The sequence below is a fragment of the Muntiacus reevesi genome, chromosome 1, assembly GCF_963930625.1.
Source record: "Muntiacus reevesi chromosome 1, mMunRee1.1, whole genome shotgun sequence".
NCBI classification, from domain to species: domain Eukaryota; kingdom Metazoa; phylum Chordata; class Mammalia; order Artiodactyla; family Cervidae; genus Muntiacus; species Muntiacus reevesi.
In genome coordinates, this window is record NC_089249.1 from 82,597,405 (window position 1) to 82,612,934 (window position 15,530).

General features: G+C 38.5%; 1 protein-coding gene across 8 annotated transcripts in view; it reads left to right on the forward strand.

Annotated features, from left to right (window-relative positions):
• The window catches only part of GOLPH3L (golgi phosphoprotein 3 like), a 54,885-nt gene extending 41,872 nt beyond the window's left edge, over window positions 1–13,013 (forward strand). For 6 of the 8 annotated variants that reach the window (XM_065904812.1, XM_065904819.1, XM_065904828.1 and 3 more), the window contains one exon: window positions 10,592–13,013. In XM_065904812.1, the coding sequence (XP_065760884.1) occupies window positions 10,592–11,019 (428 nt within the window). In that variant the 3' untranslated portion in view covers window positions 11,020–13,013. Of the gene's footprint in view, window positions 1–4,319; window positions 4,475–10,591 lie in introns of those variants that run through there. The other 2 variants (XR_010658883.1, XM_065904822.1) reach the window with 2 other exon arrangements.
• Window positions 13,014–15,530: the final 2,517 nt, after the last annotated feature.

Sequence of the window (15,530 nt, forward strand, 5' to 3'; positions counted from 1 at the left end):
CTGCTTCAAGTCACTTCTAGCTTCCCTTCATTTCAACCTGCAGTACTTTTTAGCATTTCTTGCAGGGCAAGTCTAGTGGTAACAACCTTCCTCAATTTTTATTTACCTGGGAAAGTCTTAATTTCATTGTTCAAGGACACTTTTTCTGGATATAAAATTCTTAGGTGACAGATTTTTTTCTTTGAGCCCTTTGAGTATGTCAATTCACTGTCTTCTAGCCTCCAAAGTTTCTGATGACAAGTCTGGTGATAATCTTATTGAAGATACTTTGTGTATGACAACTCATTTCTCTCTTCCTGCTTTTAAGATTCTTTATCTTTGTAAACTAAATTAATGCTGGAGAGGGTGTGGAGCAAAAAAAATCTTCCTTCACTTGATAGGAATGTAAATTGGTGCAGCCACTATGGAGAACAGTATGGAGTTTCCTTAAAAAACTAAAAATAGAGTTATGTACAATCTGTCAATCACACTCCTAGGCATATATATCTGAGAAAATTCTAATTCAAAAAGACACATACAACCTAGTGTCAATAGTAGCACTATTTACAATAGCCAAGACATGGAAGGAACCTAAATGTCTGTCAACAGCTGAATGGATAAAGAAGATATAATATGTGTGTGTGTGTGTGTGTGTATGGATGGACCTAGAGATTATCATATTAAGTGAAGTAACTCAGACAGAAAAAGAAAAATACTATATATCACTTATATGTGGAATCTTTAAAAATGATACAAATAAACTATTTATAAAACAGAAATAGCAAAGTGGATAGCAGAAGTGGGGTGGGTAGATAAATTAGGAGTTTGGGACTAACAGCTCAGCTGATAAAGAATCCACCTGCAATGCAGGAGACCCAGTTCCATTCCTGGGTCAGGAAGATCTCCTGGAGGAGAGGAATAGGCTACCCACTCCAGTATTCTTGCCTGAAGAATGCCAATGGAGAGGAGGAGCCTGGCAGGCTACAGTCCGTGGGGTCACAAAGAGTTGGACACGACTGAGTGACTAACCTCAGATATATAAAATAGGTAGACAATAGGGACCTACTATATAGCACAGGCAACTATAATCAGCAAATTATAAAAACCTAGAATGGAAAAGAATCTAAAATGTGTGTGTGTGTGTGTGTGTGTGTATGTGTATGAAAATCACTCAGTCGTGTCTAACTCTTTGCAACCCCATGGACTGTAGCCTGCCAGGCTCCTCTGTCTGTGGAATTCTCCAGGCAAGAATACTGGAGCGGGAAGTCATCCCTTCTCCAGGGGATCTTCCCAACCCAGGGATCGAACCCAGGTCTCCTGCACTGCAGTGTATTCTTTACCATCTGAGCCACTGGGGAAGCCCAAATATATGTGTGTGTAACTCAGTCACTGTACTGTACATCTAAAACTAACATAACATTGTAAATTAACTATATTTCAGTTTAAAATTGGTTTTAAAAGATTGTTTATCTTTGGCTTTCAATAGTTAGATTATAATGTATCTCGGATGTTTTAGTCAACATTGAGCTCCTTAAATATCTTAGATTTGTAGATTCATGTCTTTGTGAAATTTGGACCATTTTCAGCTATTTTTTCAAATATTTTTCTGCCCTTTCTCTCTCTTCTCCTCTCGGATTCCTACAATGAAAATATTAGTCCATTTGATGGTGTCTCAGAGGTTCCTTAGGCTCCATTCACTTTTTTTGTTGTTTTTCCCTAAACTTTATTACTTCAGTTGTACTATCTTCAAATTTGCTAATTCTTCTGCCTGCTTAAATCTGTTTTTGAACCCATATAGTGTATTCTTCATTTTAGCTGTTGTATTTAAGCTCCAGATTTTCTTTTTTGTTCCCCCATTTATTTTTATTAGTTGGAGGCTAATTACTTTACAATATTATAGTGGTTTTTGCCATACATTGACATGAATCAGCCATGGATTTACATGTGTTCCCCATCCCAATGCCCCCTCCCGCCTCCCTCCCCATCCCATCCCTCTCGGTCTTCCCAGTGCACCAGTCCTGAGGACTTGTCATGCATCCAACCTGGGCTGGGGGTCTGTTTCACCCTTGATAGTATACTTGTTTCAATACTATTCTCTCAGAACATCCCACCCTCGCCTTCTTCCACCAAGTCCCAAAGTCTGTTCTGTACATCTGTGTCTCTTTTTCTGTTTTGCATATTGGGTTATCGTTACCATCTTTTTAAATTCCATATATATACATTAGTATACTGTCTTGGTCTTTATCTTTCTGGCTTACTTCACTCTATATAATGGACTCCAGTTTCATCCATCTCATTAGAACTGATTCAAATGAGTTCTTTTTAATGGCTGAGTAATATTCTATTGTGTATATGTACCATAGCTTCCTTATCCATTCGTCTGCTGATGGGCATCTAGGTTGCTTCCATGTCCTGGCAATTATAAACAGTGCTGCGATGAACATTGGGGTGCACGTGTCTCTTTCAGATCTAGTTTCCTCAGTGTGTATGCCCAGGAGTGGGATTTCTGGGTCATATGGCAGTTCTATTTCCAGTTTTTTAAAGAATCTCCACATTATTCTCCATAGTGGCTGTACTAGTTTGCATTCCCACCAACAGTGTAAGAGGGTTCCGTTTTCTCCACACCCTCTCCAGCATTTATTGCTTGTAGACTTTTGGATAGCAGCCATCCTGACTGGCGTGTAATGGTACCTCATTGTGGTTTTGATTTACATTTCTCTGATAATGAGTGATGTTGAGCATGTTTTCATGTGTTTGTTAGCCATCTGTATGTCTGTTTAGTTCTTTGACCCTTTTTTTGATTGGGTCATTTGGAGGAAATGAAGAACCCCAGGGTTAGTAGAAGGAAAGAAATCTTAAAAATTAGGGCAGAAATAAATGCAAAAGAAACAAAAGAGACCATAGCAAAAATCAACAAAGCTAAAAGTTGGTTTTTTGAAAAGGTAAATAAAATTGACAAGCCGGTAGCCAGACTCATCAAGAAACAAAGGGAGAAGAACCAAATCAACAAAATTAGAAATGAAAATGGAGAGAGCACAAGAGACAACTCTGAAATACAAAGGATCATAAGAGACTACTACCAGCAGCTCTATGCCAATAAAATGGACAACTTGGAAGGAATGGACAAATTCTTAGAAAAGTATAACTTTCCAAAGCTGAACCAGGAAGAAATAGAATATCTTAACAGATCCATCACAAGCACGGAAATCGAAACTGTAATCAGAAATCTTCCAGCAAACAAAAGCCCAGGACCAGATGGCTTCACAGCTGAATTCTACCAGAAATTTAGAGAAGAGCTAACACCTATCTTACTCAGACTCTTCCAGAAAATTGCAGAGGAATTCCAAACTCATTCTATGAGGCCACCATCACCCTTATACTAAAACCAGACAAAGATGGCTCAAAAAAGAAAACTACAGACCAATATCACTGATGAACATAGATGCAAAAATCCTTAACAGAATTCTAGCAAACAGAATCCAACAACATATTAAAAAGATCATACATCATGACCAAGTGGGCTTTATCCCAGGAATGCAAGGATTCTTTAATATCCACAAATCAATCAATGTAATACACCACATTAACAAATTGAAAGATAAAAACCATATGATTATCTCAATAGATGCAGAAAAAGCCTTTGACAAAATTCAACATCCATTTATGATAAAAACTCTCCAGAAAGCAGGCATAGAAGGAACATACCTCAACATAATAAAAGCTATATATGACAAACCCATAGCAAACATTATCCTCAATGGTGAAAAATTGAAAGCATTTCCCTTAAAGCCAGATTTTCTTTTTGGTTCCTTTTTGTAATTTGTATCTCTTTATTGGTATTCTAATTTTGTTCATCATTTTCCTGTCTTTGCCCATGTCTTCCTTTAGCTATTTGCTAAAGAAAGCATCATAAAGAAACATCTTTAAAACAGCTGTTTTCAAGTATTTATCTAGTAAACGACATCTGGGCTTCCTCGAGTACAAATTTTGTCTTTTTCTTTTGTCCCTTTTAGTGGGACATACCTTTTTCTTTCACTATGTGCCTTGTAATTTTTTTGTTGTTGAAAGCTGAATATTGAAATCTTATAATACAGTAACTCTGGAAATCAGACTTTCCCCATTTCCCAGGTTTTGCTGAGTTGTTTGTTGTTATTTTGTTGATTGTATTATGGTTTCTCTGTGTTGTAGATCCAGCTGAGGTGAAAGCTTCAGATCTTTTCCAAGGTTGTATTTCAGAGATTACATGTTTTCTTAAGCAAGCATGCTTGCTTTCTTAAATACTGTGTACATGCAGTTGTTTCTGAATGTAAAAAATGCTTCTCTTTTAAATCCCCTGGAAGCTGCTTCAACTGGTGGGGATTGGAACAGTGGCAGTCTTTAGCTGTACGTCAGCCATCAGAAGCTACAAATCCATAACTAGAACACTGGTCCTGAGATTTCAACAACAGAGTCCTTATTTCCCACCCTGACTCCAGCAGGCTATACCAGAACTACAGATTTCTGTTCCCACAGGTACCTATCATGGGACCGGGGGCTGAGTAGTCACTGCTGCACTGAAGGCTGATTTTGACTGAAATTGATACTGACCACAGTTTGCCAGTCTAGCTTCCCCTGGAACCTACAAGTGTTGGTGGAAACTCAAGAGTTCCAAAAATAATTGTTTCAGGTAGATGCTACTAGTATAATTATTGTCTCGGTGGAGAGATGAATTTCTAATGGTTGCTGCCATTATCCCAGATGTAATCTCTCAATGATTAACTTTTAAAGAACCTTATCAGCTATAATCACATGGACCCCAGCCTTGACTAACTCAGTGAAACTATGAGCCATGCCATGTAGGGCCACCAAAGATGGATGGGTCATGGTGGAGAGTTCTGACTAAATGTGGTCCACTGGAAAAGGGAATGGCAAACCACTTCAGTATTCTTGCCTTGAGAACCCCATGAACAGTATGAAAAGGCAAAAAGATAGGACACTGAAAGATGAACTCCCCGGGTTGGTAGGTGCCCAGTATGCTACCAGACATCAGTGGAGACTCCAGAAAGAATGAAGAGATGGAACCAAAGCAAAAACAACACCCAGTTGTGGATGTGACTGGTGATGGAAGTAAAGTCCTATGTTGTAAAGAGCAATATTGCATAGGAACCTGGAATGTTAGGTCCATGAATCAAGGCAAATTGGAAGTGGTCAATCAGGAAATGGCAAGAGTGAACATTGACATTTTAGGAATCAGTGAACTAAAATGGACTGGAATGGGTGAATTTAACTCAGATGACCATTATATCTACTACTGTGGGCAAGAATCCCTTAGAAGAAATGGAGTAGCCATCATAGTCAACAAAAGAGTCTGAAATGCAGTACTTGGACGCAATCTCAAAAATGACAGAATGATCTCTGATTGTTTCCAAGGCAAACCATTCAATATCACAGTAATCCAAGTCTATGCCCCGAGCAGTAATGCTGAAGAAGCTGAAGTTGAACGGTTCTATGAAGACCTACAAGACCTTCTAGAACTAACACCCAAAAAAGATGTCCTTTTCACTATAGGGAACTGAAATGCAAAAGTAGAAAGTCAAGAGATACCTGGAGTAACAGGCAGATTTGGCATTGAAGTACAAAACAAAGCAGATCAGAGGCTAACAGAGTTTTGCCAAGAGAACGAACTGGTCATAGCAAACACCTTCTTCCAACAAAACAAGACAAGACTACACATGGACATCACCAGATGGTCAATACCAAAATCAGATTGATTATATTCTTTGCAGCCAAAGATGGAGAAACTCTATACAGTCAGCAAAAATAAGACTGGGAGCTGACTGTGGCTGAGATCATGAACTGAACTTCTCATTGCCAAATTCAGACTTAAATTGAAGAAAGAAGGAAAAACCACTAGACCATTCAGGTATGACCTAAATCAAATCTGTTACAATTATACTGTGGAAGTGACAAATAGATTCAAAGGATTAGATCTGATAGAGTGCCTGAAGAACTATGGACGGTTTGTGACATTGTATAGGAGGTAGTGATCAAGACCATCCCCAAGAAAAAGAAATGCAAAAAGGCACAATAGTTGTCCAAGAAGTCCTTACAAATAGCTGAAAAGACGTGAAAGGCAAAGGAGAAAAGGAAAGATATACCTATTTGAATGCAGAGTTCCAAAGAATAGCAAGGAGAGATAAGAAAGCCTTCCTCAGTGATCAGTGCAGAGAAATAGAGGAAGACAATAGAATGGGAAAGACTAGAGATCTCTTCAAGAAAATTAGAGATACCAAGGGAACATTTCATGCAAAGATGAGCACAATAAAGGACAGAAATGGTATGTACCTAACAGAAGCAGAAGATATTAAGAAGAGGTGGCAAGAATACACAGAAGAACTATACCAAAAAAAGATCTTCATGACCCAAATAACGACAATGGTGTGATCACTCACCTAGAGCTAGACATCCTGGAATGCTAAGTGAAATGGGCCTTAGGAAGTATCACTACAAACAAAGCTAGTGGAGGTGACAGAATTCCGGTTGAGCTATTTCAAATGCTAAAAGACGATGCTGTTAAAGTGCTGCACTCAATTTAGGAAAACTCAGCAGTGGCCACAGGACTGGATAAGGTCAATTTTCATTCCAATTCCAAAGAAAGGCAATGCCAAAGAATGTTCAAACTACTGCACAATTGCACTCATCTCACACACTAGTAAAGTAATGCTCAAAATTCTCCAAGCCAGGCTTCAATAGTACATGAACTGTGAACTTCCAGATGTTCAAGCTGGATTTAGAAAAGACAGAGGAACCAAAGATAAAATTGCTAACATCCATTGGATCATCAAAAAAGCAAGAGAATTCAAAAAAAACATCTATTTCTACTTTATCGACTATGCCAGAGCCTTTGACTGTGTGGATCACAACAAACTGTGAAAAATTCTTAAAAGAGATGGGAATACCAGACCCATGTGCTTCCTGAGAAATCTGTATGCAGATCAAGAAGCAACAGTTAGAACTGGACATAGAACAACAGACTGGTTCCAAATCAAGAAAGGAGTATATCAAGGCTGTATATCATCACCCTACTTAATAACTTATATGCAGTGTACATCATGAGAAAACCCTGGGCTGGATGAAGCACAAGCTGGAATCAAGATTGCCAGGAGAAATATCAGTAACCTCAGATATGCAGATGATACCACCCTTATGGCAGAAAGTGAAGAAGGACTAAAGAGCCTCTTGATGAAAGTGAAAGAGGAGAGTGAAAAAGTTGGCTTAAAACTCAACATTCAGAAAACTAAGATCATGGCATCTGGTCCCATCATGGCAAATAGATGGGGAAACAATGGAAACAGTGTCAGAGTTTATTTTGAGGGGCTCCAAAATCACTGCAGATGGTGATTGCAGCCATGAAATTTAAAAGATGCTTGCTCCTTGGAAGAAAAGCTATGACCACCCTAGACAGCATGTTAAAAAGCAGAGACTTTGCCAGCAAAGATCTGTCTCTTCAAAGCTATGGTTTTTCCAGTAGTCATGTATGGATGTGAGAGTTGGACTATAAAAAAAAGCTGAATGCCAAAGAAGTGATGCTTTTGAACTGTGGTGTTGGAGAAGACTTTTGAGAGTTCCTTGGACTGCAAGGAGATCCACCCAGTCCATCCTAAAGGATATCAGTCCTGGGTGTTCATTGGAAGGACCTGATGCTGAAGCTGAAAGTCCAGTACTTGGCCACCTCATGCGAAGAGTTGACTCATTGGAAAAGACCTTGATGCTGGGAGGGATTGGGGGCGGGAAGGGGACGACAGAGGATGAGATGGCTGGATGGCTGGATGGCATCACTGACTCGATGGACATGAATTTGAGTAAACTCCGGGAGTTGGTGATGGACAGGGAGGCTTGGCGTGCTGCATGCGATTCATGGGGTTGCAAAGAGTTGGACACGACTGAGCGACTGAACTGAACTGAACTGAATGACTAATAATGTTGAGCATCTTTATATGTGCTTATTGGCCGTTTGTATACTTCTTTGGAGAATTGTGTGTTCAAATCCTTTGCCCATTTTTAAATTGGGTTTGCTTTCTACTATTGAGTTGTACTTTAAAATATGTTCTAAATACAAATCTTTTCAGATACATGATTTGCAAAATTTTTCTCCAATTCTATGGGTTGTCTTTTCAGTTTCTTAATGGTATCCTTTGAAGTATAGGTTTTGTATTTTGATCCATTTCACCTAATCTTTTTTCTTGTTACTTGTAATTTTGCTGTAATTAAAATTGAAATAAAAATTTCAGTTGAAAATAAAAATAGTTTAATTTGTCTAATCCAGATCCTTCTATTTATTTTTCTTACCTAATTACCCTGCCTAGAACTTTCAGTATGGTGCTGAATAGGAATGATGAGAATGGACTTCCTTGTCTTATCCTTGATCTAAGATGACAACATTCAGTTCTTTCCTATTAAGCATTATGCTAGCTGTGAGGTTTTCATAAATTCTTCTATCAAGTTCAGAAAGTTTCTGTCTATTCCTAGCTTATGGAGTGTTTTTATGATGTAAGAGTGTTGGATTTTATCAAATGCTTTTCTTTTGTCTATGGAAGTGATCATTTGGTTTTTGCTTTTCATTTTATTGATTTTTGTACTTTTAATCAAACTTACATTTCTGTTTTAAGTCCCCCTTTATCATATTATGTAGTTTAGGGATGGGGTTGTTTGTTTTTTTCCTTCAGCTGAGCCATACTGCTTGTAAGATGTTCGTTCCCTGACCAGGGATTGAACCTATGCCCTTGGCAATGAAAGTGCAGAGTCCTAGCACACCAGACCATCAAAGAGTTCCCTATGTCTTTATTATATTAGTAGATTTGTTTGTGCATATTTTATTCAGTATTTTTGTACCTATATATACATAAGAGATGCTGGTCTATAGTTATCTTGTGAAGTTTTGTCTCATTTTAGTATCAGAGGAATACTTACTGTTTAAACTGAGGAAGTGTTCCCTCCTCTGCCTCTTCTTTTTTTTTTTTTAAACTGTTTATGAAGGATTGGCATTAATTCTCCATTAATGTTTGGTAGAATTACCAGAAAAGTCGTCTTGACCACACTTTTCTTTGTGGGAAGTTTTAAAGTTACTATTCAATCTATTTACTTGTTATGTGTGCTAAGTTGCACCAGTCGTGTCCAATTCTGTGCAGTCCAGTGGACTGTACCCCACCAGGCTCCTCTGTCCATAGGATTCTCCAGGAAAGAATACTAGAATGGGTTGCCATGCCCTCCTCCAGGGGATCTTCCCAACCCAGGGATCAAATTTGCGTCTCTTATATCTGCATTGGCAGGTTGGTTCTTTACCACTAGCATCACCTAGAAAGCCTTTTACTTGTTATATGTGTGTGGTATTAGTTGCTCAGTCATGTTTGACTCTTTGTGACCCCTTGGACGGTAGCCCACCAAGCTTCTCTGTCCATGGAATTCTCTAGGCAAGAATACTGGGGCATTTGGGGAGGGGATGCCATTTCCTTCTCCCCAGGGGATCTTCCCAACCCAGAGATAGAACCCAGGTCTCCTGCATTGAAGGCAGATTCTTTACTGTCTGAGCCACCAGGGCATTATTTGTTATAGTTCTATTGAAATTCCCTCTTTCTTGTTGAGTCAGTTTAGGTAATTGTAGTTCAAGGAATTTGTCCATTCTTCTAGGTTGTCTAAATTGTTGTCATACTGTTTTCCATAGTATTCCTTATAACCCTGTTAATTTTTGTAAGTTTAGTAGTAATGTCTCCTCATTCATTCCTAATTTTAGTAATTCTGAGTCTTCTCTTTTCCTTGGTCACTCTGGGTTTGTCAGTTTTTTTCATCTTTTCATTGAACCAGAATTTTGCTTTATTGATTTTTCTCTATTGTTTTCATTTTTTCTATTTCCTGTCTATTCTATTGTTTCCTTTATCCTGCTTGCTTTGGGTTTAGTATTATCTTCTATTTCTAGTTTTTTAAAGTTAGAAGGTTAGGTTATTGATTTGACATCTCCTTTTCTAATACAGGACTTCCCTGGTGGTTCAGATGGTAAAGTATCCGCCTGCAATGCGGAAGACCTGGGTTGGGAAGATCCTGGAGAAGGGAACGGCTTCCCACTCCAATACTCTTGCCTGGAGAATTCCATGGACAGAGGAGCCTGGCGGGCTACAGTCCATGGGGTTGCAAAGAGTTGGACAGGACTGAGTGACTTTCACTTTTCTAATATAGCATTTGGATCATAAATTTCCCTCTTTGCACTGCTTTAAGCTGCATCCCATAAGTTTTGGTATGTTCATTCAACTCAAAAGTATTTCTGAATTTTTTCTTGTGATTTCTTTTTTGACGCATTGGTTATTTCAGAGTGTGTCTTTAAATTTCCACATATCTTTTTAATTTCCCAAATGTTCTTCTGTTATCAATTTATAATTCCATTGTGACTGAATAGCATACTTTGTATGTTTTCAATTCTTTTAAATTTATTAAGGCTTGTTTTATGGCCTAACATGTGGTGTATCAAGGAAATGAGAAGTATGGGTATTCTACTGTTATAGGGTAGAATATTCTATAGATGTCTTCTGAAGTCTAGTTGGTTTATAGTCTTGTTCAAGCATTCTATTTATTTTTCCCATAGGTGAGACCTGGAACCCTTTCAAATTACAGTACCAGCTGAGAAATGTAAGAGAGAGAATTGCAAAGAACCTAGTAGAGAAGGGTATTCTAACCACTGAGAAGCAGAATTTCCTCCTATTTGATATGACTACTCACCCAGTGACCAATACAACAGAGAAGCAACGACTAGTGAAAAAACTTCAAGATAGTGTCCTAGAGCGGTGGGTAAATGACCCTCAGCGTATGGACAAGCGAACACTAGCACTGCTGGTGCTGGCCCACTCCTCCGATGTGCTAGAGAATGTCTTCTCCTCTCTGACAGATGACAAGTACGATATGGCAATGAATCGAGCCAAGGACCTAGTAGAACTGGACCCTGAGGTAGAGGGGACAAAGCACAGCGCCACAGAGATGATCTGGGCTGTGCTGGCAGCCTTCAATAAATCGTAAAGCCAGCTGTTGGGTTTCTCCTTTTCCATTGCTGGCCAGTGACTGTCAGAGACACCATCACCAAGTTTTGTGTGATGAGATGTTTTCCATCATTTTTTTTTCTCTTGAATCAAATTTGTTATTTGGGGAGAGCAATTCAGGGCTTCTCTGTAGACCTTGTCTCTTATAAGCAGGCTTTATATCTCCTTATACTTCCACTCCAGAGGTGAATAAATTGGGTGAACCAGCACTCATCCAGTAAACATTTTCTCTCATTTCTTGGTTCACTTCCATCCTGTGTGCTTTTGGACTATCAGGAATATTTCAGTGAGATTTGGATCTCTCTAGCCATAGAATGTGAATGAGATGTAGAGCAAACCATTTATCTCATTTTTTAAAGTTTGTTTTCTTTCTTAAATATATGTTTTCAGCCTATCTCCCAGGCTCTGCTAAGTAATGTAGCTTATTGAAGTAACCATCTCTTTGAATAAGGGGAAATAAAACTGATTTTTGGAGCAGATGGTCTCTGAGATATAAATGTATGTTCCACTAGTGATTTTGTCATTTTTCCTTTTCTAAATTAATGAGAATATTCCAAATGTGATTACCTGGTTCTCACAGTCCTAGAACCATAAATATATTCTCTACTCTCTCAGCATTGTCCTACTCCATCATTCATTACAGCAGAAATCTAAATTTTAAAAAAAAATGTATCTCTCAACCACCTCTTTTATGCAGTCACCAATACAATTTGCAACGAAGGAAAGTGGCACCAGAATTTCCATTCTTTAGCACATGACTATCTGGATTCCTCCAGGCTACTTTAAATGTCTCTACTTTGATTGAATTTAGGGAGTTTTAAATTTAGGGAGTTTTAAATTTCAGTTGCTGAATAGCACCATCCTGAGTTCAGACAATATATCTAAACTCTAGACCTTGTTCCCTGTTTTGGTGTCCTACATGAATTGACGTGTGTGCATGCTCAGTCACTTCAGACGTGTCCAATTCTTTGTGACCCTATGGACTGTAGACTGCCAGGTTCCTCTGTCCACGGGATTCTCCAGGCAAGAATACTGGAGTGGGTTGCCATGCCCTTCTCCGGGGGATCTTCCCGACCCAGGAATGGAATCCACGTCTCTTAGTCTCCTGCATTGACAGGCAGGTTCTTTACCTACTTTGTGTATATTTAAAGGTCCTGGAAGTAGTTTTATCTATATTTAATCCACAGATGCCCTCCTAGTCATTAGTCTTGTCTCAACACAATCCTGTCTAACTCATTCTCTAAAACATTTTTTAAGTCAGTAGTAAATGCAAAGAGAAGCTTATTGAGAAAAATCTTATTCAGAAGGGCAATTTGATGTTAAAAACATCCTATATAAAGTCCAGCATTTGGGAATATAAAGAGGACAGGCACCAAACTGTGCTAATGTCAAGTATTTGTTAATGCTGATACTTCAAGGATCTTGCCTCTTGACCACTACAGAGAAACAGTCTATCAAAGGGCTAATACAGATGACCCAGACCTGATATCAAATTTTCCTGATCAGAAGTAATTAAATGAATGATTGTAATTTTCCCTCCTCTAAACCTGTCTAGCCCCACAAAATTCCCCAACTCACTTAACTTTTTTTCACTTTAGGTTATCACTTAGGTGACTAAAGATAAAAAGTTTAAATGAAACAAATTCCTAAAAAATGTGAAGCTGAGTAGAGCTTCATTCTGGCTCCCTAAAACTATAAAACCCAGTCCAAGGGTGTCTCTACCTGACTTAGTTTTTCTTTCCATTTGAACAGTTTGGCATGAATTTAAACCAGGTTTTCCTGTGGCGAGTTTCAGTTTGATTGGGAGAGTGGAAATTGAGTTCTTTCTGGCAACTTTTGGTCAGTCTTTATTTTTATATTGTATCTCATTAAGATGAGGATGTCTTCAGTTTGAATCTGCATAATGTTCACTGCAAAACACCATTTAATGCATATGGCCTTCGCATTTCTGTATAATAAAGATCAATTATTGGCTCCCTGGTCTCTCTGTGCAGTTTTACAACTAAAGTTATTTTAACTGGAAATAACTTTCATACAAGGCCAGTAAGATTCCCTGCTTATACTAGGATACCAGCCTGTTTCATTCTGTGTGGAAAACTGTGTATGCATGCTCAGTTGCTAGGTCATGTCTGACTCTTTGTGAGCCCATGGACTGTAGCCCGCAGGCTCCTCTGTTCATGGAATTTCCCAGGCAAGAATACTAAAGTGGGTTCCCATTTCTTCCTCCAGGGTATCTTCCTGATCCAGGGATTGAACCTGTGTCTCCTGCATTGGCAGGCAGATTCTTTACCACTGAGCCACCTGAACTCCCTTGTGGAAAATTAGGAATACACAAATATTAGTTATACATATATATACAATATACATATACACACATACTGGAGGGCAGGGCACATTAAATCTAACCCAAACACCAGCTAATGTAAAGTCTGAAGAATAGTGTCTCCATCTCAAGCAAAATAAGTTACCCAATTACATCATTATTACCAGGAAGAAAATGAGTATATTCTAGCTTATTAATAACTACTTGCAAGTGACACCTGAACTTACTGAAGAGCTGAAGGTCTTAAGTTCCAAGTGTAGGTAACAAACCTAACTATAACAGAGTTAATAACGTGTGAAAAGAAGGATAATTGACCTTGTAATTGGCTTACTGTTCTTCTGTCTTTTATAATGTCTACAGCATAAGGGGGCTTCCCAGGTGGCGCCAGTGGTAAAGAACCCACCTGCCAATGCAGGAGACCTAAGAGACTGGGGTTTGATCCCTAAGTCGGGAAGATCTCCTGGAGGGGGGCATGGCAATCCAATCCAGTATTCTTGCCTGGAGAGTCCTATAGACAGGACTCTGGCGGGCTGCAGTCCATAGGATCACAAAGAATCGGACATGACTGAAGCAGCTTGGCACACAGGGGCACACAGCACAAGGGACAACATGAAATGTATTTACTAGGATTGTTTACTTCCTTACTATTTTTATTTCAGAGAAAGGATAAAAACAAAGTATAACATGTGCATCAAAGTAACTTTTGTGGGTGTAAGTACTTTGCCAAAATACGGGTTCCTAGTAAATCAGTCACTCGGGTTGAGGGCTTAGGAAGCTGCATTTTAAACATAGTCTCTAAAAACTTAGATGTTAAAGTTTGAGAACACTTTATTTTTAATTTATTTGGTTGTGCTGGGTCTTCATTGTGGCACAGACTTCACTAGCTGTAGTGCACAGGTGTTACATAGGACACAATCTCAGCTCCCAACAGCTCACATTTAAGTGGGCAAATGAGGTACTCTGTGAAAAATGCTCAAGTATAAGTATCAACTTAATTTCTGGAAGCACAATGGAGTAGCATTCTTCCTGGGAACATTAGGAAAAACTTACTCTAGTGGCTTTCATGTATTGAGTACTTTTACTATGTTAACCACTTCATATATTTTCTCATTTATTCCTCAGAACTCTAAAAAACCATAGTAGGTTATTTTTAAAGGAAATTCAGAGGTAGTGAAGTTTGCCTAAGGACACCATGCAGAGGTTGAATTCAAACGCATGCTTTTAACCACTGCTCTCTCCTTCCTCCGTTTAAACTTAGTCTTGAAGAATCTTCTCAGGTTGAGAAGGAAGAGCTGAGGCTATTCTGGGCTAGGAAAACAAAATATAAAAAACACAAAATGTACAAAATAGGACTTCCCTGGTGGCTCAGTGGTAAAGATCCACCTGCCAATGTAGGAGACGTGGGTTCAATCCTGGTCCAGAAGATCCCACATGCCAAGGAGAAACTAAGCCCATGGGCCACAACTATGAGCCTGTGCTCTAGAACCTGGGAACTGCAACTACGGAAGCCCACACACCCTAGAACCCATGCTCTGCAACAAAAGAAGCCACTGCAATGAGAAGCCCATGCACTGCGACTAGAGAAAAACCTGCTGCAAAGACCCTGCACAGCCAAAAATAAAGGAACTTCTTTAAAAATGTACAAAATTTGTTACATGCTAGAATTTCATGAATTGTGTGCTTTTCACATATATTTCCAAAAGAGATCATTCTAAAAGATTATATTCAAATTGTAGACTAAAGAAGGGTTTTTGAAACTAGCAAAATATTTTTGTTTACCTTTATTCCTTCTGTGATGATTTCTTATGTAAAAATTTCTGATACATCATTCTTCTCCCTTAATAGCTGAACATTTCTTACAGGTCAAGTGTGCTGGACATAAATTCCCCAGTTTTTGTCTGAGAAAGTCTTTATCCTTCACTTTGGAAGGATAATTTTACTGGTTATAGAATTCTAGATTGATGGATGGTTTTATTTTTTGTTTTTCAACACTTCAAATATTTCACTCTACTCTCTTCTTGCATGAGTGTTTTCTGATATCAAATTTTAACAAAACTATGAAGAATTTTAATTGAAAGATTTTTAAAAATTTGTTTTCCCATTTTCCATACAGCTAAAATATATATCATATATATTCATATAATTTCTAAAAATGTTTTACTCCCTAA